The following is a 25,607-nucleotide window of genomic DNA, read 5'->3' as shown; positions in this document are numbered from 1 at the left end:
ATTCATAAATTGGCTATATCCACTGATAAAGAGAGATTGGATTTATGAAAGCTAAATATAATTTTAGGATATTACATGAACACAATATATATGATTGTCCCATTTGGTAACCCTAAAGCTAATAGAAGATTCAAGACATATCAATACTTGGTATATGTTGCAGTGTTGTAAAAGGATGTACTCACGTAAAAGGAAAACAATGATTTTTTGTTTGGACATAAGAAAGCTAGCAGATAACATCATAACAAGGAAGCTTGAACTTATTATGCCACAAATATGGTTTCTTAAACTTGCAGTAAAAAGGATGCTGCAAATCATAACATTAAATTGATCAAGCAGAGAAAATGCTCACTTGGGAAGGCCGGTTTCCGGATCGAGAAGAGCCTGAGTTTGGTCTGGAAGCACGACAGGACCTCTTCCAGGTTTAGTGCAGATAAAATAACTGACTTCTCCTTTTTGATCCTGTGACCCAATGTTGTCTTTGATTTCAGGTGGAGGTTGCAGATTCTCTACACTGTTTGCTCCGTCTAACCCTGCCTCCTTAAGAATCGAGTTATCTCCCACTACGTAACTGGTAAACAAAGAAACTCAAATCATTACAATCAGCTTTTTAGTCATATATGTTAAACTCGTTAAAAGTATTACAAAGTTTCTATCTCTCACCTCTTCATATCAGTGTCAGACTTAGGGGGGAAATAGTAGAGAAGCCCCTGGAGCAATTGAACTGCTACCTTTCTGTTGCGTGCAATCAGTACAGCATTTGGGCCAGCATCAAATGTATAAGCAACCTGTCCAGATTTAAATTTTTGAGTTATTTGTTGTTTATATATTCGAGGAACACATATTAGTTTTTTTGCAATGAGATTTGAGATAAAGGTGGTCTGAACTATCTTAACTCCTAATGCTTATTGTAACTAGCAAATATGGTCAAAAGGTCTACCAAGACACAACTTAGTAGGACTCTTTACCTGTGGTGTCCCTTCAGAACGATTCCACTTTTCAACCAAGCTGATTATCCTGAGGAAGCAGTTAACGGACTGATATTAAGAAAAGAAAGTTGTATGATGATCGCTAGATAAAAAGAAGCAGCATATGAATGTCCAAAATCAAAGATACCTGTGGGATGTGTCATTCATGTAAAATATGGGTGGAGATGTATCCAGACAAACAGCATGAAACTGATTACTGTCTGCGCAGCTCAATTGCGTAAAGGATGCAAAATCTCTGTTTTTAATAGCTTCCTCCATTTGCAGAGTCCGTTTAGGCACAACTTCCTACAGGTAAAGAGAAAACAGAAAATGAAGTTTAAGAGGTAATAATACAGACTTTCATCAAACATCAGTTACTAACGTACTTTTGCTCTATGCTGTAAAAGCAAACTCGTCTCAACACTTTCACGCATTCCAGAGGTGCTGCTCGTTTCCTTCTGCCGTGAACTCACCTGTGTGTAACAAAAGCTAAAAGGATTCAAAAAGCATACATAAACAAAAGATTTTACAAGATATGAACGAAAATATAAGCAGGGATTAAATTTTCACAGATTTCAGATCAATCGGACTTGTCGTATTCATGCGATAATGCAGATGGGAGACTGAGAGTAATTCTGCGACCAAGTATACAAGTCGCTTGAAATAGATTTATAAGATTCATACCACGGCAATGATGATAACAAGATCATTCCAATGCTTCTCATCTGCTAGTTGAACTGCAATGCTGTCACTTCCATCTTCTTTGCTTCCCATTTCCCACTTAACAAATCCACCAAACAGACTCCGGCAAGCACTTCCTGAACCTTGCCTTTACAAGAGAACTAAAATTAAACCTGGTAAACCAGTGCCACTTAATCTCTAGAAGAATGTCAGAATACACGTAACTCAACAATAAAACAACATGGAGAACGTTTACTTTTACAACTGAGGCGTAAATAAAAGTCATTGTAAAACAGAATCAAGATAGTATCCGTACATAATCAATGCACGAGTAAAATGATACATACATTATAATGCAAGAAAATCCACTACATATGTACCTGGCTATCGCAGAAAGATGGCTTGCATCTTCATCTACGTTCATCAACTTTGCAAGAGAAAAAACTGTAGAAAAGGAGCAGTACATAAACAAGGATCACTCTGAAGTTCATAATCAACCTTGAAACTGTAAATAATTTAGTTGTCATGGAAAGAAAAAGGAGTTAATGACAAGCTATAAATTATAATTGAGAATTCATGAGCTGTAATTTAGTTCCTGTATTCAAAAACAAGCAATCACATCTTCGCTATATACTGACCTTAAAATGAACTATAAGCACCAATATATATATATAACAATTATGAAACCATGTGGTTCCTTCAATATGTAAGGCAAAGAAAGAGTGTAAATAATCTATAATTTGTAATGCTTCAGTTTCAATCAACCCACGAGAAAGGAAACAGAGAGAGAGAAAAGTCAGAAAAATACCAAGACAAGCAAAACCAGCAGCTGAAGATGCTAAGCCAGCAGCAGTAGGGAAGTTGTTGTGAGAAGCAATATGTAGATGAAGTTTCTCCCAGTCTTTCTTATCAATCTTGACACCCTTCTCCTTGTCTTCAACATCACCAGCACGACCTCGAATCTCCCTCAAACAGTTTTGGTACCTACTCCCAGAAAGAGAGATCTCCTATACTAACAGGAAAACAAACAAGAACAAAAAATGAAATTGAATCCAATCATAAAGACTCATACAAAAACTTTGAATTTGGCTTCAGTAAGTGACCGATCACATTGTTGAAAAGAAAAAAATATATATTCTCTCAGTTCCTTAATGATAGACTTTTTAGAAAAAAAGTTTGTTTCAGAAAGATGTATTTTTTGTGTTTTCTATGAAAAAATTGTAAACTTCAAGAAAAATAATTGATTTTATTGAATTGAAAACTGAAAGTTACGGAAAACGATACATTTATTATAGCACTTTAATGTATTTTCTTAATATGTATGAAAATAATAAAAAGTCCATCTTTGTGGAACAGAGAGAATATGTCATGAATTTATTGTTCCCCAAATTTTATACCAATTATGTTGAAAATTGTGCTATATTATTGACACACTCTCTATTCATCTCTTTTCCTTATGTATGAAATGTTTTTCCTATCCAATTTTGATGAGAAATAAATTGAATAAATCAATATTTTTTAATTTTTTTCAATTCTACAAATGAAAATTTGTTCATTAGTTTTGTTCATTAGCGCCGAGTTAATGAGACAGTGTATGAAGGAAAAACAAAAATACTAATTTGATTTCACATCAAGACTCATCTAGCTCAGAATTCAAAGTTCGAATCTAAATGTAGCTCAGACATTGAAATCAACATCTAAGCAAAGCCGTTGGAATCGGCGAACGGAATCTCATAGTGAAGAAACATCAGAGATTCGTAAGCGAAGAAGTACCTTGCCATTGAGCCACATTCGATCGCGATCGAAAGAGGGACTGACGGCGACAGTTGTGACGGTGCAGAGGTGATCGGGATCGAGAGTCACGCTGATGCTGTCGTTGACGGGGAGAATCCGGACTTCATCTCTCTTTCCCCAATACTTAATCACCGCAATGTTCGTCGGAGTCTGCGCCGTCACCATGTACACCCATTTCTCCGCCGCCATAACAAAAATCTTCCCCCAAGCGTGTAGAGACTGTGCCCAGAGAGAGAGAGAGAGAGAGAGAGAGCTTTCAAGTGATTAAATCCAAAAGTAATAAAGAGAAGACGGAGAAACTAAAGTGACGCGCCCCCTTCCTAACGGATTATATTTATTTTATTCTTATATATTTATGGGCTTATTGCAGCAATAGCCATATTTAAGATGAAAATTAAGAGAGTAGCCATGATGTTGACATAATGTACTCACTGTCTTTTTACAATTTTACTAGCCGGTTATACCTTTGTAGGAAACAGGTTCCCAGTTCCTTTAACTAAAGTAAACGATGTAGTGATTTACTGACCCATAGTAACAATGAGAGTATTTTGGCAACGCCTAAAATTAAAATGAAAGGAAGGAAAACATTCTATAGAGATGAAAATATAAAAAAAACAGAAGTGTAAAAGAAAGAACGTTACAAACGGAGAATGCATGGATCGTAATGCTGATGCCAAAATATGGAAATAGTTCCACTTCAAATAGAATACACATAGTATAACAATAGTTTAAAGTTTGTCACCGCCATGTCATATGAGAATATTTTCCATTCTATCGAATATAGATCAGTTTATATTTACTAATATAATCACAACCGAAGATGGTGAAGTGTGCGGTTGAGAAAAGGTGATGATGTCGTTAGTGCAATAAATTTGCAATTGTGGGTTACAGCTCGTCTGTGATGATGTCGTTAGTGCAATAAATCTGCAATTGAAGGTAGTTATATTCCATATAGTATAGTGTATGTTATGTACATTTCTATCACTTAATCATTTATATTCGATCCAAACTACAATTCAACCTTATATAAACCATGTTAATCATATAGTAACTGTATAGTATATCATATATACATATATCTAAATAATATAATGGAGATGGGAGACTTGTATTTACATTCCTAATGAGCTAGATTATATACAAAGGTAAAGGAGATTTGCATTCACCTTCACCCTACGACAAAGGAAACATGATGTCTTCAATTAAAAACTAGTTGATATTATAGGAACTACAAAAAAGTCCCGACCAAGACATGTCGTAAGCACTACAATAATATCGCTTAAACATTACAATAAGATCATTACATCTTAAGAAAGCGGTTAATTATGTCTTCTTCCATCTCTTTTTTCTTGATCAAATCACTACTAAGCTCAGCAATTGTCTTCTTCAATTGTGCAATAATTTTGTTTTTCTCCCAAATTTCGTTTCTAGCTTCAAGCAAAGCTTTCTTCTGCCATCCAAAATAGTTATATAGTTTTATATTCATTACATTCCACATACAGTATACTATGTGAGGTGGAAACAAGTTTAATGAGGGCTTGTTAAAACTAGGCTTGAGAGTAATCACTAAATCCAAGTTAGGGGAATATAAACCCCAAGACATAGTAAACGGAACCCAAACATTTTTCTAATTAAACCCACATGGCATAATAGAGGACAAAGTAATCACTAAACCCAAGTTAGGGGAAATATAAACCCCAAATCTTATTCTGATAGTTATATAGTTTTATATTCATTCCATTCCATTTACAGTATACTATGTTAGGTGGAAACAAATTTAATGAGGGCCTGTTAAAACTACGCTTGAGAGTAATCACTAAACCCAAGTTGGGGGAATATAAACCCCAAAACATAGTAAACGGAACCAAAACCTTTTTGTAATTAAACCCACATGGCATAATAGGGGACATATGTATTTAGATGCTTCATTACGAGGGAGTGTTAAAACTACACTTGAGAGTAAACACTAAAGCCAAGTTAGGGGAATGTAAACCCCAAAACCTAGTTAATGGAACCCAAACCTTTTTGAATAAAACTCACCTGGTATAATAGGGGACATATGTATGTAGACGCTTCATGAGCAAAATCAAATAGAAAGATAGGAGGTATGATAATAGAACACTTGACATCAAATACTAAACCCAAGATAGGGAAATATAAACCCCAATCCAGCACAGAGAAGCGAAATCTATGGTAAACTTATATACAAAGCTTGAAATGACATGTATATTCTGGTGGACATTTTCCATTCCATATACTGTATACGTCACTTGGATACAAATCTAATGGGAGAGTGGTAAACCTACACATGACATTAAACACTTAACAAAAATTGATGAAAACAAGTACATATGAAAGACTAGGAGGATGGTGAACCGATAGAAAAATGGAAAATAGTATTAGGGGCTTTACTATTAGAGATGAAATGGAATAGTTTGACATGTATATTATTTGTTTTGTTAGTGTAGCTGAATTCTATTCCACTTGTTAATTAAATGAACAACAAAACGGACATGACGAACTTACTAATCAAACCACACCAAAACTACACATAATGGTTGAGGCCAGTTCTTTTGAACATGCACATACTACTACTCAAACAACACAGAATCACCGGTAGCAAATCAAGCAATTGCAAACTTATAGTTTACTAAATATCTTGGGTGAGTGATTCCTGATTACTATGTCATTCGAAGTGGAAACCTAAAATGAAAATACATACTATGATATGACAGGATATAGTATACTACAAAAAATGGTTGAGTGATTCCCGAATACTATGTCATTTGAAATGGATAATTCCAAGCAATGGTAGTATAAACAGCTTCATACGATCTGTTATTGGTTCCTTCACGGTGATACAGAGAACTAGTAAAAACCCTAATTTTGACGAGATGGAATAATCAAAACAGAGAAACAGAGAAGAAGCATAAGGAGGCAAGAACTTACGGTCGTGGCAGAGAATTGAGAACCCCGCGGCGATATGAAGTTGGAGACACCAGCGATTTTACTTGGCTCCGCCGACACCGTAACGCGTTAGCGAAGATGGAGAGAACCGAGAAGCAAAATAGAAGATGAAGACGATCTGAAGCGAGAACGACGGAGATGGAGGCGAGCGGGTGGAGGAGATTTTTGAGAGAAGCGTATGGAGGGGGAAGAACCGTAGATGAAAAAAGTGGGAATGGAGGTAGTGTGGAAAGGGAAAAAACACGATTTACTTAGGGGTTAAAAGAAAATGATTTTTCATTTTTTTTTCATAGCAGGTGAGCCGGTAAATTAAAAAGGGTCTTACAGTAATATTATGTATATATCACGGCGTGTATTGATCCGTTAGGGTAAAGCGCTAGTCCTCTAATTAACGTTTTTTTCATAGCTATAGGCCCCAATTCCCCTATATTTATTGACAAAACAAAAAAAAAAAACTTAATTACTTTTTTTTGGTCAAACCTTCATCGTATAAACGTCGTATGTGGGGTCCCAAAAATAGACAAATGCAATATTATTGGTTTAATTTATCTCCAAAATTCTGAATTGAACATGCATAAACATTAGGTTCTCAAACAAAAAATATTTAACTTTTTTTCTTTATAAATTATCTCAAGTTTTTCAAAATCTGAGACCGTCCTTCTACAGTATATAGTGTACATATATAGTATATAGTGATATACTACCAAAACTTGACCTACAATGTTTGAGAAAGAACAAATGGAGTTAGGTATCAGTGGAGACAGATAAAGGGTGTTTGGATACATTAAACCCAATTAAAGAGATCTAGGATACATAATTATCGTTTTCACATGTGAAGGCACATGTAAACGTTATAAAATTCGTTGGAACAAGCTCATGCCTGCCTAATCTTTTTGTTTTTGATTCTCTATTTGATTTGTAGCATTTGTTTTGGGGATAATATCTTGCTGTCTTTCTTAAGACATATTTAATTAATCGAATCATCCAAAGACAAAGAAAAGAAGAAAAACTTGTGAAAAATGTGAGTGGGTGGAAAATAAAGAAAGAGCTTTTCGTAATTGCTCCAAAGTTCAAAATAACATGAAAATCTCTCTACCAAAGTATCTTAAATAATAAAGTAGAGTTTTGTCCCTCATTCCTTGCGCCACGTCATCAGGTAGAGGAGGGTGTTTTGCGCCACGTGGCACCTATTTTTCCAAACGATTTCTGTCGTTTACTCGGGCTGGGCCACTGATGACTGGCCCATTAATTTTCCCTTTTATTTGGTCCGGCTGGAAGCGAGATTAGTAACATTAAACTTTAATTTATTTTTAATGGTTCATCAGAATTTTAGGCTACCAGACCCACCACCAAAACCCTTTGTACCGTCGTCTCTTTCGTAGCGATTCCAAGCTGCCTCCGGTTGTTTTGTAACCGATGAAGTTAATTTAAGACTCCACTCTCCATGATTAATCAATAGAGGTTAGTAACGGCATTCAATGGTAGGAGTCGACAACTTCTTCATCCTTCCGGCTTCCCTCATTTCTCCAATTTCCTCGAACCCTATATATATGGAGTTGAAGAGTGCGGCTCAGCTGATCTTATCGCCTCGCTATCAACTCAGAGAGCATGGAAGGATCTCTGGTGCTAGCTTTATTGTTGCACGAAGCATCATTCCCGGTCTAATTATCGCTCTCTTTGCTTTGTGTCATTAGATTCATTACGACCAATCTTTGTTCGTAGTTTATTTATTTTTTGTCCCCAGATTATTGGAACAAACTACAAGACCCTTGATGGGACTTGCGTGTATGTGACTACATAGATGTCACAGACTGATGGGCGTTCATATAGTCCTTATTTTTACAAGGTAACTGCAAATGTTTGTACATATTTTAAAGCAGATTCTTAATTAAACACGGTGATCGTCGAATCCTCTTTCATATATTACTTTCGCAGGCCAGGCTCATGCAAGGATCAATCAGCATCTACCGTCTTAACTCCTTCAGGCATATCTTGGAAGAAAGCAATGTGTATGAGCTGAATGGTTTCGATATTGCAAAAAGCAATCCGACCTACAAGTTTGATGAGACGCCAGTGTCTATTAGACACAGAGCATACTGTTTTTGTTGGGGTAGCAGATACAAGTGAGAATCCCCAAGGAGTGCTTCAGGTTCCGGAAATACGATCAGCTCATGTCACTTGCCAATATGAACACTTATTTTACAGGTACGTATTGGCGTATTGCTAGCAACCTGTGCAAGTGCTCCATACAAATATATATTTCACAGCTACTAGCGTCAATGATTGTCTTGGTTTGCAGATATCTTTGGAGAAGTTAGAGGCATCAAAACCATTCACAACCATGACACCTAGAGCGCTCAATGCCTCATGGCATGTTGGCAACCTTAAAGCTCGATAGGTATATGACAATTCTCCTGATTTCATGAAGTGTGGAAGTTTAACTTATTTGTGTTTTCTAATTTTTATGTTCGATGATTTGGATTTATTCTCCCATGTTAGGGACATTCCTTTCTGTCTGAGTGTTTTGATTTGCTGCCTACCTGGATAAAATATTATTGAATTCTGGTGTTTAACCAATGGTGGTTATTGCAACAAATATTAACTCAAAGTTTGTTGGTGGCAAAAACCTCTCAATGTTCAGCTAGGTGCAGCATGGTCTTAAGGTCAAGTTTTGCTTTTGTTCAAAGTATGTGTGCTCATGTTCTTATATTTTAAGCACATGTACCTTTAAGAATGCTCTTTCATCATGATAGGTTTCAATACAAAGATGACTAATAGCTTTTTAAAATAGCCGACCAATCACTTTTGTTATATGTTTTTTAAATTTTTATCATTCCAGGGCGGCTGCTTCTCAACGCAACCTCATGCACTTTTATTTTGACAACGACGGTGGAGTTAGCAGTAATTATCTTAAAAAGTAAGCTTGAATCCTTTCATTTTGTTGATTGACATGCTCATCTTAAACGGAAACTGATAACTCAATCGTAACTTGTTGCTCTGCTAGGTTGAGTGGCACCGATGAGGGATCATCCTGAGCTCTTACTAAGTATGGTGGGGTTAAGAAAAGTTGAATTAGTTACACTGTCTGAACTCAATACCCGCGGCTTCACTGCATCACCTGAGGTAAACACATAATTATATTCAAGCTTCGTTGAACATGTTGCTGACCATATCTTAACCCCTTTCTAAAATTATACACAAGCAGGAACCAGAGTTCCTTTGCACTGCGGTCGTCGATTGCATTGACACAGCACACAGATGGTGCTATTTCTCATTTCAGAAGTGCTACCGCAAACTGCAACGTGGATTCTCAGCTGTTTCATGCTATGCATGTCGACAATGCAGATGGCGTTGTTAGGTACTATAGGAACACAATGTCACTAAAGAAATAGTGTATTAATTATGTAAGCAAAAAACACAGTATATGTAGCACAATATCTTCTTCTCTCTGTGCTAAGTACCTTGTGCAAATGAGCAAGCAAGAAAATCCCACCTGCTTTGACAATCCTCCTCGCCTGAACAATGAAGGCTGCACAACTAATGTTAATATTACAGGTCAAGCACTCCACGGCTATGCCCTATTCAGCCAGACAGTGACATTGGAGAGGAGTTGGCTGAAGAAAAAGGTCGCAGCCCTATGAAGCGCCCCAAAGACTAGGTGTTCTACACCGGCAGTAAGAGCGAGCTGATTTAGTGTCACAACTATTTTGCACTTCATACTTTTATCTTTTCATGTTTCTGCATCCGAGTAACTACATTTCCTAGATATTCTGAACCCCACAGTAGGTTCTTTGGTCTTTCTCCTAAACATAGTTCCACACACTCTGCAGTTGAAGTTAACGAGTTCATTCCTCTTTCATGATTATCTGCATATTTTCCTTTTTGTTGTTGACAATATTTTCTCTCATCTTCAAGTAGAAAATGAGAAAATGCCACATGCAAATGGTTAATTATATATTTCTATGTATGTTTTTTTTTTGAAGAAATATATTTCTGTATGTCGTACTTTTTAAAACATATATTATACAATTACAAAAATCGTGAAAACAAAACTTTGAATCTTCTGCAGCCTCTTTTGAATAAAATCATAAATAAAAAACAGACAACATGGACTTGCGTTATCTAAGAACAACCAGCTATGATTGCAACTACGATAAAGTGCTTTCCAATTATTCATCAGCCTCTATTTCTGTGGATTCATCCTTCCAATAATAAAAGGTTTGCCCACAATCACTTAACCACTTACGATTTAGATTACTCCACTCCTACTTAAAAATCTAATACTTTGTCAACAAGTCATAGATAACATCGATCGAACTTTCGCTCGAAAAGCTACGAAAAGGAGCATCACATTCAAACTTCTAGCTGTGACAAAAAAAAGGATTCAAGGAAAACAGCTGCAGCCCGAGCTTTCAGGACACAAATTAAATTGTTATTTGCCTGTTTCCGGAGAATTAACTCCAGCTTATTACCAGCTTATTTAAATTCTTCAGTTGAACGTCTCCTTTATAAACATATACCCAGACTTAAAACAGTCACTGTCTAGACCACATAAAAAAAAAAAAATCCTTAACAAGCAACGTCTAAATTAACCAAACTTTTTGGTCATTACATATCATGCAGGCTCTGTTTTTTGACTTGCCTAAGATGCCCGAACTTGGTAACGATGATGATATGTCTTGTGTGCAGTCAGATACGGGTTCTATTTTCCTGAAACCACTTAAAATTTTACAAGCAAGACAACAAATAAACAAAACACATGCCTTTTTACAAAAAAAAAAAAAAAACAAAACACAAAACAATCCCTACAGTTCACGCCTCAAAAAAACCACCCTGACAAAAACAACACAATTGAAACCACATCTAATAACTTATATCACAATCAGTATAACATAAAATACAACAAAAATAAACAAATAACCTTAGTCATAAGTCACAACCACTCATGCTATTCCACTTTGAATTAAACAACTTCAAAACAAAATAATACACCACTACAAGAAAACAGCGGTATTCTGACGGACGATCCGACGGAAAATGAATTCCTCGGAATATACCGAGGCATTTCCGAGGCAATTCCGAGGAAATACAAAATTGTGCTTCCTCGGAATTCCGTCGGAATATTCCGACGGAATTCCGAGGAAAACACATTTCGTCGGAATATTCCGACGGAATACCGAGGAAACTAGTATTCCTCGGAAAAAACCGATGAATTCCGAGGAAATATTATAGACGTTAGAGAGCCGTTGGAGAGCCGTTGGGGGATTTTAAAAATTCCGAGGAAATTCCGACGAACTAGCCGTTTGCATCGGAATTCCGTCGGAATTTCCTCGGACCGTCGGCAGGATTTCACCTATAAATACAAGCACCCCTCTTCCTCTTCATTCACACCATATCTTCATCCTCCCTCTCACTTTCTTTACACACGAATTTGATTCATAAAAAACATGTCTTCTTCCAATTATTTTCGTTCTTGGATCGATCGACCTCATTTGGATCCGAACACGAGATTGCTTACGGAAGAATACCAACAAGGTATAACCGAATTCATGGGGTTAGTTCACCGACAACCGGAAGCAAAAACAGGTATGTTAAGATGTCCTTGCTCTAATTGTAAAAATAAAAAAGTTATTAAAGAATGGGATGTTTGGACTCATTTATATTTGAGTGGGTTTACACGAAGTTACAAAATTTGGTATCATCATGGAGAAACTGATTATGAACTTGGTAGTACTAGCGAACCTCAGCCACCGGTTAGATTAGAAGATCCAATTAGAACGGATGTAGATTACGGTGTAGGTACTGAGCAGATGGTAAATGATCATTTTAGAGGGGAAGATTTACCCAATGCCGAAGCTAGGAGATTTTATGATATGTTGGATGCTGGAAAGCAACCATTGTACGAAGGTTGCAGAGATGGTCATTCAGCTTTATCATCTGCTACAAGATTGATGGGCATTAAGACGGATTATAATTTGGCTGAAGACTGTGTGGATGCGATTGCTGATTATGTAAAAGGTATTCTACCTGAAGATAATGTAGCTCCTGGCTCATACTACGAGGTTCAGAAACTCGTAGCTGGTCTTGGTTTATCGTATCAGGTAATAGATGTATGCAGAGACAACTGCATGATTTATTGGAGGGCGGATGAACAGCGGGTTTCATGCAAATTTTGTGGGAAGCCTCGTTATAAAGATACGAGTGGAAGAATTCCAGTACCATATAAAAGGATGTGGTATTTGCCTTTGACGGAAAGGTTGCAGAGGCTGTATCTGTCTGAACGCACAGCGCAACCAATGAGATGGCATGCGGAGCACTCAACAGATGGTGAGATCAGACATCCTTCAGATGCAAAAGCGTGGAAGCATTTCCAATCAAAGTATCCCGACTTTGCGTATGAGAGAAGAAATGTCTACCTTGGATTATGTACTGATGGTTTCAGCCCGTTTGGCAAGAGTGGAAGACAGTATTCTCTATGGCCAGTCATTCTTACACCATACAACCTACCCCCAAACCTGTGCTTGCGACGAGAGTTTTTGTTCCTCTCGATTCTCGTTCCCGGACCAGAGCATCCTAAGAGATCACTTGATGTGTTTCTTCAGCCACTAATATATGAGTTGCAACAACTATGGACTCAAGGTGCTGAAACATACGATGTTTCGTATAAAGAAAACTTTCAAATGCGGGCAGTACTAATGTGGACAATAAGTGATTTTCCAGCATATGGTATGTTATCTGGATGGACAACGCATGGAAGGCTATCATGTCCATATTGTCAAGATAACACTGATGCTTTCCAACTAAAACACGGAAGGAAAACGTGTTGGTTTGACTGTCACAGGAGATTTCTACCACCAGATCATCCATATCGTAGAAGTAGGAATTTGTTTACGAAGAACAAGAGGGTGTTTGACAGTCCACCTCCGGAAATTCGTGGGAAAGATTTGAAGACACAACTTAGAGATTTTGGTGCAGAAAGAACGCCAGACGTCGGTGGACATGAGCATTTTCCGGTAGATGGTGTTGGAAACCTACATAACTGGCACAAAAAAAGTATTTTTTGGGATCTGCCATACTGGGAGGATCATCTACTAAGGCATAATTTAGATGTCATGCATATCGAGAAGAACTTTTTTGACAACCTGATGAACACGATCCTTAATGTTCAAGGTAAAACAAAGGATAATTTGAAGTCAAGACTGGATTTAGTCGATATATGTGCTCGTTCAGAACTTCATGTTGATGAGAGTGGTAGGGCTCCTTTTCCCATATACCGACTTGATGCAGCGGGAAAGGATGCGTTCTTTGATTGAATTTCAAACGATGTGGAATTTCCAGACGGTTACGCATCTAATTTGCGTAACTGTATCGACAGAAAGGAAGGAAAGTTTACTGGCTTGAAAAGCCATGATTGCCATGTAATGATGCAGCGTCTCCTTCCGTTTGCCTTCAAGGAACTATTACCACGAAATGTTCATGAAGCAATTGCAGGGATAAGTGGTTTCTTCCGCGATTTATGCACAAGATCAGTGACTCTTGAAGGTATTGAAAATTTGAAGACTAACATAGCTGTGATTCAGTGCAACCTTGAGAAGATATTTCCTCCCTCATTTTTTGATGTTATGGAGCATCTTGTTATTCACCTGGTAAGAGAATTGGAGCTTGGTGGTCCTGTGCAGTATAGATGGATGTATCTGTATGAGCGGTATATGTTCCATTTGAAGAAGATGGTGAAAAATTTAAGTAGGGTGGAAGGGTCTATAGTCGCACAGATGATCAATGAAGAAACTTCAAACTTTGCCGAGTACTACTTTCCAGCAGAAGTTCAGACCAAAAACAGAAGACCTGCTCGGCATGATGATAGAGGCGAACGGGCAACATATCATTGGAAGGTTCCAGACATTTTCACAGACGTTGGACGACTTAGCGGAAAACCAAAAGACCGTCGACTTACTGATCAGGAGCGCAGTCATTTGCAAACATATTTACTCACCAACTGCGAAGATGTTCTTCAATATGAAAGGATTTTCATGGCAGAAAAGCGGTTAGAATATAGATACGCCACAGAGGACGAACTAGAAGAAATGAAGCAGAGAGAATTTGGTGGATGGATGTTTACCTATGTGAGTGATGGTTTGGCCAGAGGTGAAACATTTGACGATTGGATACGCGAGATGGTCGTTGGACCAAACTTTGTTGTGAAGTCATATCCGAGATTTTGTACTCGAGGATATGCATTCACAACTCAGAAGAGGAGACGTTCGAGTACGACTTACGATGCTGGTGTTTGTTCTGCATCAGGAGATGATGTATACTACGGACACATAAATGAGATTTTGGAAATCAAGTATTTGGGCATGGTTGGATTGCGCTGTACTGTTTTCTATTGTGACTGGCACGACAACACTCCAGATCGAGGTGTGAGAACAGATGCATTTGGTGTTACATCAGTAAATTCAAGACGGAAGCTGCAATATTATGATCCTTTCATTCTTGCTTCTCAGGCCGATCAGGTTTGTTATATCAAGTACCCCCGGGTAAGGAACAGAGATGATCCATGGGTTACTGTTACAAGACTCAACCCGAGAGGCCGAGTTCAGGGAAGTTCTGAGCTGGAAGACCCACTACAACCAAGCACATCCGGCAACTTAAGTGCAGCAGAAGATTTAGGTGGAGTTGGCCTTGTAGTCGATTTAACTGACTTCGGAGAAGAAGCCGCCGTTCACGAAGAGGATGAACCAGTGATTGGAGAGTTTCACCAAGATCCAGATTCAGATTCATCTGGTGATGACGACTCGGAAGAAGACTAGCCTCGACCTTTTTTTTTTTTTTTTTTAAAGGAAAATTTCGAGGAAATTCCGAGGACAGATAGGTTTTCCTCGGAATTTCCTCGGAATAGATCTTCTCGATTGAAAACCCCAGGTTCCTCGGAATTCTGTCGGAAAATTCCGAGGAAATTCCGAGGAACTCTTTATGTTTGTCGGAATTTCCTCGGAAAATACCGAGGAAATTCCGAGGAGATGGGGATTTGATTATAGATTCTTTTTCCTCGGAATCTCCTCGGTATATTCCGAGGAAATTCCGACGAACATAAGGATTTCCTCGGAATCTCCTCGGTATATTCCGAGGAAAATCCGAGGAACTGGGGGTTTTAAATCGAAAACAACGTTTTACGGATTGAATAACACGTATATAACCTTCATTAAGTGTCATAACCAGATTATGATGTTTGGAACTATGAACTTTGGTGTTTTATCCAATAACAAACACTTTTACGATTGCATGAACGAAAACCACACAACGTAAGAGAAACACTTATACACTTTAATAAACGGTAAAGGGAATACTTAGAATTATTTTTGAAATTGTGTTATTTCATGGTTTATGATCATCTATACAAAGAATCCTCAATGGTATGCATTATAATTGTATAAGAAATGAAATACGGCGAAAATAATCGATGTTTTAAAACCCCAAACCCTGGTTCCTCAGAATTTCCTCGGAGATTACCGAGGGTATTCCGAGGAAACTGGATTCGTCGGAATATTTTCATCTAACCGGGTAAACGAAGCCGCCAAATATTTCGGGAAAATTGAATCATAGAATTCCGAGGAAATTCCGACGGAAGTATAAAATATTTCCGAGGAAATTCCGACGGATATTTTCCGTCGGACGCCTCATAAGATTAGGGCGAGCCCGATCTTCTTCCCCATTTCTCTCTTTCTCTCCGCGCCGCTGCACATCTCCTCTCGCGATTCCGGCGATTTCCGGCGATTCCACCGTTCTCTCTCCCGTTTTTCCGGCGATTCTCCCCTAATCCTCCCCCATAATCATGTAAGAACCCTATCCCACTCTTTTAGGTTAGATTTGTATGGTTTTTAAGTAGATTTGATGATTTTGGAATGAGATTTATAGATTTTGTTAGGGTGAATGGTAGATTTGTGTAAAATGGAGTTTGATTATGTATTTCACTTGATTTGAATTTTTTTTTTAGTTTTATCAATTTTGTGGTTATAAAAATCGAATTTGAAATTATATATATATATTGAAAACGTTTTTTGTATATAAAATCTATTTTTGCATTTTAAATTCATTTATAAATTTATTAAACATTTTTAAAATCTATAAAACTTTTTTTAAGATTAAAAATCATTTATATAATATTTAAAAACATTTTTTTGTATTTTATATGTAAAATATAAATTTATATATTTATTAAACATTTTAAAATTTTTAAACTATTTTTATTTATTAAAACTTTTTTTTGTAATTAAAAATGATTTATAAATTTATTAAACATTTTTAAAATCTATAAAACTTTTTTAAGATTAAAAATCATTTATATAATATTTAAAAACATTTTTTTGTATTTTATATGTAAAATATAAATTTATATATTTATTAAACATTTTTAAAATTTTTAAAGTATTTTTTATTTATTAAAACTTTTTTATTAATTATTAAACTATTTATATTTTTGTGATTAAAAACTATGTTTTTAAACTATTTTTAATTTAAACTGTTTTTTTTAATTAAAATTATTAGAACTAATTTTTAAATATGTTTTTTTTTAATTTACAGGTCTAATGATGATCAGATCCGGCCTCGCCAGCGTCGTAGCCGGGGTGGTATGGGGAGCCAGTCTCGGGGTTCTTCCAGCCATGTTCAGGATTCCGTTTCGCCCCACAGCTCATACCAAACATCTCCCTCTCCATTACTCGCTCCTGCTGCTCCCTCTCCCGCTGCTGCACCCGCTCCTGGTCCCGCTGCTGCACCCGCTCCTGGTCCCGCTGCTGCACCTGGTCCTCTGGGAGTGATGAGGGTTGCGGAGTTGGTTCGACAGCCCGGTCGTGACCATCTTCCCTATCTCACTGAGTATCCACATGGACATGGTCAAACATGGTAATTTAAACTTTTATTTTTTAAACTATTTTTAATTTTTAAACTATTTTTTTATTAATAATTTATTTTTTTGTTAGGTTCAACCGATCCGGGAACGGGATCAGCGCATGGATCAACCGTATGATGTACTCGGCCCTCGACAGCGGACATCCGACTTTCACTCACTTCCCTGTCGAGAAGCAGCATCTGTGGTTTCAGCAGTTTGCGGTAAGTATTCTAATTTTTAAATTATATTTTTTATATTATTAAAACTATTTTTTGTAATTATTAAACTATTTTCTATATTTATTAGACATTTTAAATATTATTAAAACTTATTTTTGTAATTATTAAACTAATTTATATATTTATTAGACATTTTAAATATTATTAAAACTTATTTTTGTAATTATTAAATTATTTTTTAATTATTAAACTATTTTTATTTATTAAAACGACGATTTTTGTAATTTTTAAACTATTATATTTTTGTGCTTAAAAACTATTTTTAAACTATTTCAGCAAGAATTCAACTGGAATGCCGATGATACGCTCTCTATCTATCACCATTTTGTCCATAAAGTTATGGACAACTATGGGAAGCAGATGTACGAGTGGAAGAAGAAGTGGGAAGTAAACAAGGTAGTTTTTAATTTATTAACAATTTTTAATTTATTAAACTATTTTTAAAATTATTAAACTTTTTTTTTTTAAATTAAAAGGTCCCAAAGTCGATGAACGGCACGGTCTGGAAGGAGTTGTGTGCGCATTGGGATAAAGAAGAGACGAAAGAAACTTCTTCCACCAACTCCAACAACCGCAGGAGCGACCGTAAAGGAAAGGGCATCTACAAGCATAACTTGGGTGCTCAATCTATTGCCACTCTGGCGGATCGCATGGTAAGCTCAACCGCTTTTTCTTCAATTATTTAAGTTTCAGAATTTTATTTTTTTTGCATTTTCAAATCTCTAATGTTTGTCTAATTTATTTTTTTTCAAGGCGGAAGAAAATGAAGGCCACCCAGTTGATGATCTCGCCCTTATGAAAAGGGCGTATACCAACAAGAAGACCGGCCAGATTGATGATGGTCTTGTGAGGGACGTGGTCGACCTGGTCCAGACTCAGGTGTATGACGAAGTGTCTCAGCTTCAAACCGATGATGACGATTCGACGGCCTCGACCAACTTGTCTCGGGTTCGAATCAACGAAATCGTTGAATCGGTAAGTTTTTTTTTTTAAAAGTTCAATTTAATTATTTCTTGATTTTTATTTTATCATCAATTTAAATTATCTTAACTTCGTTTTATTTATATTTCAGTCGGTTCCAAAGAAAAAGGGACGTTTGGTCGGTTTGGGTCGTCGCTCCCGGTCGGCTGCTCCTTCTTCTGCACCACATGCGTATGTTGATCCAGAAGTTCTTACGGCTCAGCTGAAGGACAAGGATGATCGGATATCTGCGTTGGAGGCTCAGATGGCAGCTCAACAGGCGGGCTATGAGACCCAGAAGAGGCTGAACGAGCAGATGATGGACATGATGAAGAGGATGTACCCGAACGAGACGTTCCCGAACATTCAAGACCCGTAGTTTTTTTTTTCCAAAAACTCTGAATGTTTTATTTAAATTTGAATATTATCTACTATGTTTTATTTTATGTTTTATTCAATTTTAATTTTAAATTTTAAAAATTTTAATTTTTTTCCAAAAAAAAATAATTTTTAAAAAAAATAAATTTTTTTCAAAATTCCGAGGGAATGGAGGTCCTCGGATAATTCCGAGGAACTTTTATCCCTCGGTAAATTCCGACGAACATTAAGTTCCTCGGAATTGTCTGAGGGAAAGGATTCCTCGGAATTTTCCGAGAAACTCAATTCCCTCGGAAAATTCCGAGGGAAGAAAGTTCCTCAGAAATTTCCGAGGAACAAATGTTCCTCGGAATTTTCCGAGGAACTTTCTTCCCTCGGAATTTTCCGATAAATATTCCGAGAAATATTTCGTCGAAACTTCCGAGGATTGGACCATCGGAATTCCTTCGGTATTTTCCGAGGAACCTTCCGACGAACATTGTGTCCTCGGAGTTTCCTCGGAATTTTGTTTCCTCGGAATTCCGTCGGAAAATTCCGACGGAATTCCGAGGAATTATGAATTTCCGAGGAGTTATTTCCGAGGACTTTTTTCGTCGGTATGTCCTCGGAATAACGTTATTCCGACGACATACCGACGATTTTTTCCCTCAGTATCCCGATGTTTTCTTGTAGTGCACTACGGTACTAACCAGTATCAAATGGATCAAAAAAATACAATTTTCTTAAAACATATTTTCATTTTCATATTTTTGAACATATTCTCTTTACTGAAACTATAAAATAAATTGTAATTTCATGTAAAAAAAAAACATACGGACCCGGCGCGTAGCGCCGGAATACCACTAGTTGTGCTATAAACGGACCTTAATATGCATTTAGTGGCAAAACAAATGGATAAATAACGTTTTGTGTGACGGTTAACCATACTCGAGTTTTTCAAATTCAGTAAACCATAGTGATTGTACTGATGCATAAATTGCCAGAGGGAAATGCAAAGGGTGCACTATTATTATCATCTATTGCTGCAACATGCCAAGTTCAAGTATTTGTTATCATCACATGCTTAAAGGCATTTGAGCTGCTTGTCTTTGATTAATTATTAGGTTCTTAGTTTGGAATGGGTATACTTATATATAGTAAACCACTGACTTCCCTTTCCAAAAACAGACTCATAACTAATGCAAGCACCACCATGAGTAAATCAAACACATAACTCATGCAGCTTTGGTTAAGATAATTGAAGAAAGCATCTCATTCCAGATATCTGGGACACCAGGCAAGCACCAGTGACTACAATCTGGCAAAGGTCCAGCGAAACGATGGTGCTTCTCTTCCTCGCCCATTGCTCTCTTAAACACAGATGGATGCCCGTCTCTCCTGTACGCCGACATTGTTGTGATGTCATGCAAATACACTCTGTATTTCATTTTCATAAGCACTTTTTTCAACACTCTCGATTGTTGAGGAACGTGTGGTTCGCTAGAAGAAGGCAATGGGTGTTTCTGGTTATAGCACTTTTGACCACTCTCTCTGCCAAAGATACAGTTTTTTTGTGTACATGATCAAACTTTGCTTTCATGTATTTAATGTTATGAGATTAGAAAGAGAAGTAGTAGACCTTGGTGAGCTTGTGCGGAAAATGACTTTGGTTTTGGATGGATCAAGATTAATTTCAACCCATTCAGCCCATGTGGTTAGTCCTCTCTCATAAGCAACCATTGGGTTCATAGCTTTGTAAAGCTTGTTCCCATCTTTGTAATAGTCCCACCTAAAATCATCCATAACTTTTGTTATTGTCAAAACTTTAATGTTATATATTTAATCAGTTGCATCTAAACCAAAGCTGATAAAGGTTTTGTTGATGGCTTACGAACTCCGCTTCTGAGAGTGAGTCCACCAGTGAGCAGAATCGAACACAAGAACATCAACACCTCGCCAATATCTAGCATTGTCTTCTATTGAGTCCAAATGTAACACTCTTTCACGGTCACTTCCTTTCTTGAGTTCCACAAGCAGAGGAGCCCAACAGAACTCAATTGATGTCTCAAAGTCCTTTAAGTAACCAAACTTATTAGTTGTTTGTACTAACCAATTATGTAAATGTGATCCAAAAAGAGATTTATGTTAAAAAAAAAAAGGGACATGATTGTTACCAGAGAACGGAAAGACATTGTAGGACCATTGTAAGTGAGCTTCTTACGATGAGTGGGAAGCACAGACTGTACTAAACAGACAAGAGATTCCCACTGGTTCCTCATTATTGAATCTCCTACCAGCATTATTCTTTTTTGCCTCATTTTCCCCAGAAATTTCAATGCGTCAAACCTAAACCTCACATTCATAATTAGAGTGATTGTAAGAACAAAAGTTGTGGTTAAAAAAATCTGTTTGAAAAACTAGCTGAGAAGTAAATCACTAAGTCATAATATCTTAACCTTATTTCCAATTTTTAAACACAATTTCATAATAGCTTAACATTAGGTTATTAAATTGTAGATAAATGAAAACATTCATCTATTTTCTATTTGTATTATAATCATCTTTTACCATTAGTCCTCATGCACTTACTATTTAGAGCAATATTATAACCTAAAGTTGCAAATTGTGGTTAAAAACTATGTTTGGAAAACTAGCTAAGAAGTAAATCACTAGAACATAATATCTTAACCTTATTTTCAAAAAATTTGAACACAAATTTATAATATCTTAACCTTAGTTTACTACAATGTAGAGAAATGAAAACATTAATCTATTTTCTATATATATACCATTTAGTCCCATGTAGTTACTATTTGGAGCCAACATAATAATTATACTGAGTTTTCTTATAGATACTAGTATATCTGTCAATTGGTATTTTTGTCTATAGGCAAACCTAGTCCAATTTAAAAAAAGGTTCAATTGGGCTAAAGACTAATTAGTTGAACAGAGCAGAGATCAAATGCACACCCCCAAACTCTTAAAAATATAGGGTTGGTTAAACTGGATAGTAGCCTCTAAACTGGTTAAAAGAAAAATAGAGAGTATAGTGTGGTTGTGTGCCTTGAAAGTGAGCAAGACTTAGGGACCCATCTCCATTTTTGGTAATAAGAGTCAGGCCTTCCATTTCTCTGGCAACTTAGCGCAGAGCTCAGGTACGGACAGTTTGAGTCATAGAGCGGGTACGTTTCGTCGTAGCTCCATTTCCCCAGTGAGTAATCGCATTTCTCCTCTCTTCTTTCATGCCTTGTCTGCAACGCCCTGAGTGGATCATCATCATCGTCACCGACCAGCCATAGCTCATCAAGCTGCGACGATGCTTTCTTGCTAAGTATGAGTATAGAAATGAGGAAGAAGACTCGAGTGTGTAAGGTAGCCATTTGGAGGAAACTGACTGAGCTAGTGTGAGTGAGCTTGGAGTAAGAACAAATACTATAAAGATGGTAGCAAGGAGAAAGATGGATAAAGTGAAAAGGCGTTAATTACGGAAAGTGTGGTAATTAGTAGTTAAGACAAGACTTAATGCTTTGAATCATGTTCCGTGACTTGCGTCTTTTCTTATCTCCATCATATCCTTTTTAGAATTACAGTATCCGAGGCGGGATTCGCGAGTAATCGCGTTGTGGTTAAGAAAACCAAACCAAACCGATATAGCACAAAACAAATCATGTAAACCAGAAAAGGAACAAACCAGTTCTTTCTTGAAGTGGACGAAGACAAAAAAAATGAAAAATAAGCAAACCAAGAGTTATCTACATAAACCAAAGAAGTGTATGGTTTTGTTGTAGAGACCTAAAGGGTCCTAAACAAACCAATTGTGATCCAAAGACGTACCAATTAGGGCACAGTCTTCCTTATTTATACTTTTCAAGATATGCAAAAGAGTATTCATGAAGCCAATACATAACACAAACACTATGCTCTTTTGGTTAGCTTCTGTACCAAACAGGTATCATCTTAATATGTCACAGTACGGATTCAGAAAATCCATGTTTCTTGATCATCTGAGCAGGAATCATCTAACCAAGATTGGTGGATGTGCATCCACGTCAGATTTTGCTTTTCATCCTTTTCAAATTTAAACCTCATTTTCAGTTTTTCAGTATTTAGTCTACTAATTTGTTTGGAAACTTAAAAAGGACCATGAATCAAGGTTTACCTGACAACTCAGTAAGACTCTTGTGGAACAAGACCGTACTTTTCCATCTGAATACAACCAAAAACAAGTAAGACCGAAAACATTAGAACATGGAAGCAAACTTCTAAAACAAGCAAATCAACGTCTTTTCAATTATCTTCAAGAAACAAAAATCAAACAAATCCTTAACACATTCCTACAAATCTACTACTATTAGTTGACTTGTAATAAACACATCAAGAACAGTTAGATGAGCCTAGTTTGACTAGTGTTTGCTAAATCATTTCCTCACTCAGACTAGGCACATATAGAATCTATGAATTAGCAGGACATAATATAATATGACAAGGGTGATTGGTAATTTGGCAAAGCCAACAAGGATTAAGGTTTGAAGTTTACTTGACTCAAAGGGTTGGTCCTATATCTTAAGAGAAATTATTGAAATGGTAACTTAAAGATCTAGTTTCTTACCAGATAACTCATGCTTGTCAAATTTTACAATCCATGTGTCTGAGCTGATTCGAGAAGACGAAACTTTATCCAACCAAATGTGAAACTGCTTTTCCTTGCCTTCTCCATGTAAATTTTCCAAATCATCTATCCATTCATGTATCGATTTCTCCACTCCAGACGGATGTACAAACATACCAAGTGGACTCTGAAACATTGCAAAAGCACAACAACTAAGCCAATTAATATACAATACATGCAAGGGGGAAATCTTCATATTATTGATTTGAACACTTAAATTGTCAAAATGAATACATTGTTGAAGCATTTCTAAGAACGAAGAAGCAATCTTACAGAGAGTAATTTCAAGTTCTGCAAGTAATTATCAGACTTCTCCACCTCCCCACATCGCCATTTCTCGCACAACAAATAAAACTGAACCACCTCATGAGCAGGATCCAAAATCTCCTTGTAGAAACGTTCAGCATCCAAAACATCTCTTGGAGAGACGCTTGGTCCCAAATTAAACCTTTGCAAGGCTTCTATGATGCCAGCTGTACATCTCTCGGACGCAAGGATTATATTTGGGTTGTCCTTTGCATTTTCTTCATGCCATTGCAATAGTTCTTTGTGTGAATTGCTAACCTTAAACAGTAAAACATCATCACAACTACAAGAGAGCAACCAAGTATGTTCCAACTTAAAAAAAAAATAGTAGGAAACTAACCATTACACCATATGCTTGAGAAATGTTGAAAAGCTCAGCATCGTTTCCAGAGTCACCACAAACAAGTATGTTAGAAGATTGCTCCCCCTCATTCTCCAACTTTTCAAGTAGATAAGTCAGAGCCCCTCCTTTGCCAGACCCTCCTGGTAAAACATCGAAAGCGTAGTCGTTGCTATAAACCATCTTCACATCAACCTATACAGAATTTCACCATCATCGGCACCAAAAGGAACAATCTATGACAAGAATAACCATTAAAATTCACATGAGGGGTACAAAGAAAAGTCTCACCCCACGCTCCATTAGTATCCCTGGGAGAACCTTCATTATTTCCACAGCATGTTCTCTTTCCACATAAAAACTCACTTTGTGCTGCTCTTGACTCCTCTTTGGCTATAAAACAGATTCAGCAAGAGATACAACATAGAAATTCAAATCAGGGTGTCCAAAGAGCAAAGCAAAACTCTGAAGCTGGCATCAAGATCTAACGTTATATACTAAAAATAGGAACTTTCCATATATGTATGGTGGACTACACCCAACCAGCTTCATCTATACATATGCCTTTATTCCAATTCAGAAACCCTTAGATAATATAGAGACCATAACAACTGTCTAAATTAACTATATAATATATCCTAACAAAATTGGTTAATGCTCATGGTCGGTTCTGAGATTTAGTGGACCATAAACATTTTTATGTTAATCTTAATATAAAAAAATTCAACAGTTTGGAGAATATGATATGTATAATATCTCTTTAGAATTTGAGAGCAATGTGAATGTTTCATTCTGATGTGCTCGGCCCTGTTAATGCTTCTACACAACTATCTTTGCCAACAGACCAAACACATTGTAATGTTAAAAAGATGCTTCTCTTCACCTTAAACAGAAAGTCAAAGTCAACGCAGCAAGGACTATTATATCAAATACTCACACGGCAACACATTGTAGTATATACCTGTGGCTCAAGTTGAGAGAACTTAGAAGTTTCCTCGACGACAATGTCTCTGTTCCACATTTCACTCAAACGAGCCACCCAAACATCATCAAACACTATCGACTCGCCACAGTATGCAATCTCAGAACCGACAGAAGTTATGGCGATGTCCGGAGTCAGCAACGGTTTCTTGTTCCTTAGGCTCAAGTAAGAACGCATAGACCTTCCGGTGGAGTAAACAAGCAATGAGTCATGGCGATAGTGAGCTTCCCATAGCGCGTTAAATCTTAGGAGATGTGTGTTTTCAGGATCATCGTGATCAACCTACGCATTTGAGGCATATACAGTAAATGATAATGTATATATATGATTTTAAAAATGATTGTTGAAACCAGAAGTATTTTGAGATGAATCAGGAACATACCAACGTGCAGTCGAGATCAGCAACTAGTATGAGACGTGGTGGTCCATCAAGCCTATCCATCGTTTTTCACAAGC

At 36.9% G+C, this 25,607-nt stretch overlaps 3 protein-coding genes, 1 long non-coding RNA gene and 1 pseudogene across 9 annotated transcripts; 2 read left to right on the top strand and 3 right to left on the bottom strand.

Annotated features, from left to right (window-relative positions):
- Positions 1 to 127: 127 nt before the first annotated feature.
- Positions 128 to 3,752, bottom strand: LOC103863245 (diphosphomevalonate decarboxylase MVD2, peroxisomal). Its single transcript, XM_009141005.3, has 9 exons — positions 3,423 to 3,752; positions 2,458 to 2,656; positions 2,030 to 2,093; positions 1,653 to 1,797; positions 1,355 to 1,441; positions 1,117 to 1,274; positions 969 to 1,017; positions 664 to 788; positions 128 to 571 (listed from the first exon to the last, which is right to left on the bottom strand). Exons 1-9 carry the CDS (start codon positions 3,630 to 3,632, stop codon positions 349 to 351), a joined length of 1,260 nt encoding a protein of 419 aa, XP_009139253.1. The 5' UTR covers positions 3,633 to 3,752; the 3' UTR covers positions 128 to 348.
- Positions 3,753 to 7,562: 3,810 nt separating this feature from the next.
- LOC103863244 lies at positions 7,563 to 11,216 on the top strand. 6 transcript variants are annotated; one of them, XR_631930.3, is made up of 8 exons: positions 7,570 to 8,256; positions 8,346 to 8,615; positions 8,710 to 8,808; positions 8,910 to 9,073; positions 9,250 to 9,327; positions 9,415 to 9,533; positions 9,616 to 9,768; positions 9,966 to 11,216. It is a non-coding gene; the product is annotated as an uncharacterized LOC103863244 (long non-coding RNA). The 6 variants fall into 6 exon arrangements; XR_631933.3 differs by having other exon boundaries at positions 7,563 to 8,256; positions 8,351 to 8,615; positions 9,616 to 11,212; XR_631929.3 differs by having other exon boundaries at positions 7,571 to 8,256; positions 8,910 to 9,096; positions 9,616 to 11,212.
- Positions 11,217 to 15,917: 4,701 nt separating this feature from the next.
- LOC117133546 lies at positions 15,918 to 19,654 on the top strand (annotated as a pseudogene).
- A 220-nt stretch (positions 19,655 to 19,874) lies between these two features.
- LOC103863243 (protein trichome birefringence-like 36) lies at positions 19,875 to 22,234 on the bottom strand. Its single transcript, XM_009141003.3, has 5 exons — positions 21,918 to 22,234; positions 21,029 to 21,200; positions 20,746 to 20,927; positions 20,494 to 20,643; positions 19,875 to 20,405 (listed from the first exon to the last, which is right to left on the bottom strand). The coding sequence occupies exons 1-5, from the start codon at positions 22,232 to 22,234 to the stop codon at positions 20,090 to 20,092; spliced, it is 1,137 nt and encodes a 378-aa protein (XP_009139251.1). The 3' UTR covers positions 19,875 to 20,089.
- A 271-nt stretch (positions 22,235 to 22,505) lies between these two features.
- Positions 22,506 to 25,593, bottom strand: LOC103863242 (probable sucrose-phosphatase 3a). Its single transcript, XM_009141002.3, has 8 exons — positions 25,534 to 25,593; positions 25,131 to 25,433; positions 24,461 to 24,562; positions 24,170 to 24,364; positions 23,797 to 24,087; positions 23,464 to 23,650; positions 23,014 to 23,060; positions 22,506 to 22,922 (listed from the first exon to the last, which is right to left on the bottom strand). Exons 1-8 carry the CDS (start codon positions 25,591 to 25,593, stop codon positions 22,833 to 22,835), a joined length of 1,275 nt encoding a protein of 424 aa, XP_009139250.1. The 3' UTR covers positions 22,506 to 22,832.
- Between the last annotated feature and the right edge of the window lie 14 nt (positions 25,594 to 25,607).

The sequence above is a fragment of the Brassica rapa genome, chromosome A04 (assembly GCF_000309985.2).
Source record: "Brassica rapa cultivar Chiifu-401-42 chromosome A04, CAAS_Brap_v3.01, whole genome shotgun sequence".
Classification (NCBI taxonomy): Eukaryota; Viridiplantae; Streptophyta; class Magnoliopsida; order Brassicales; family Brassicaceae; genus Brassica; species Brassica rapa.
This window is presented reverse-complemented; position numbering and strand designations above follow the sequence as displayed.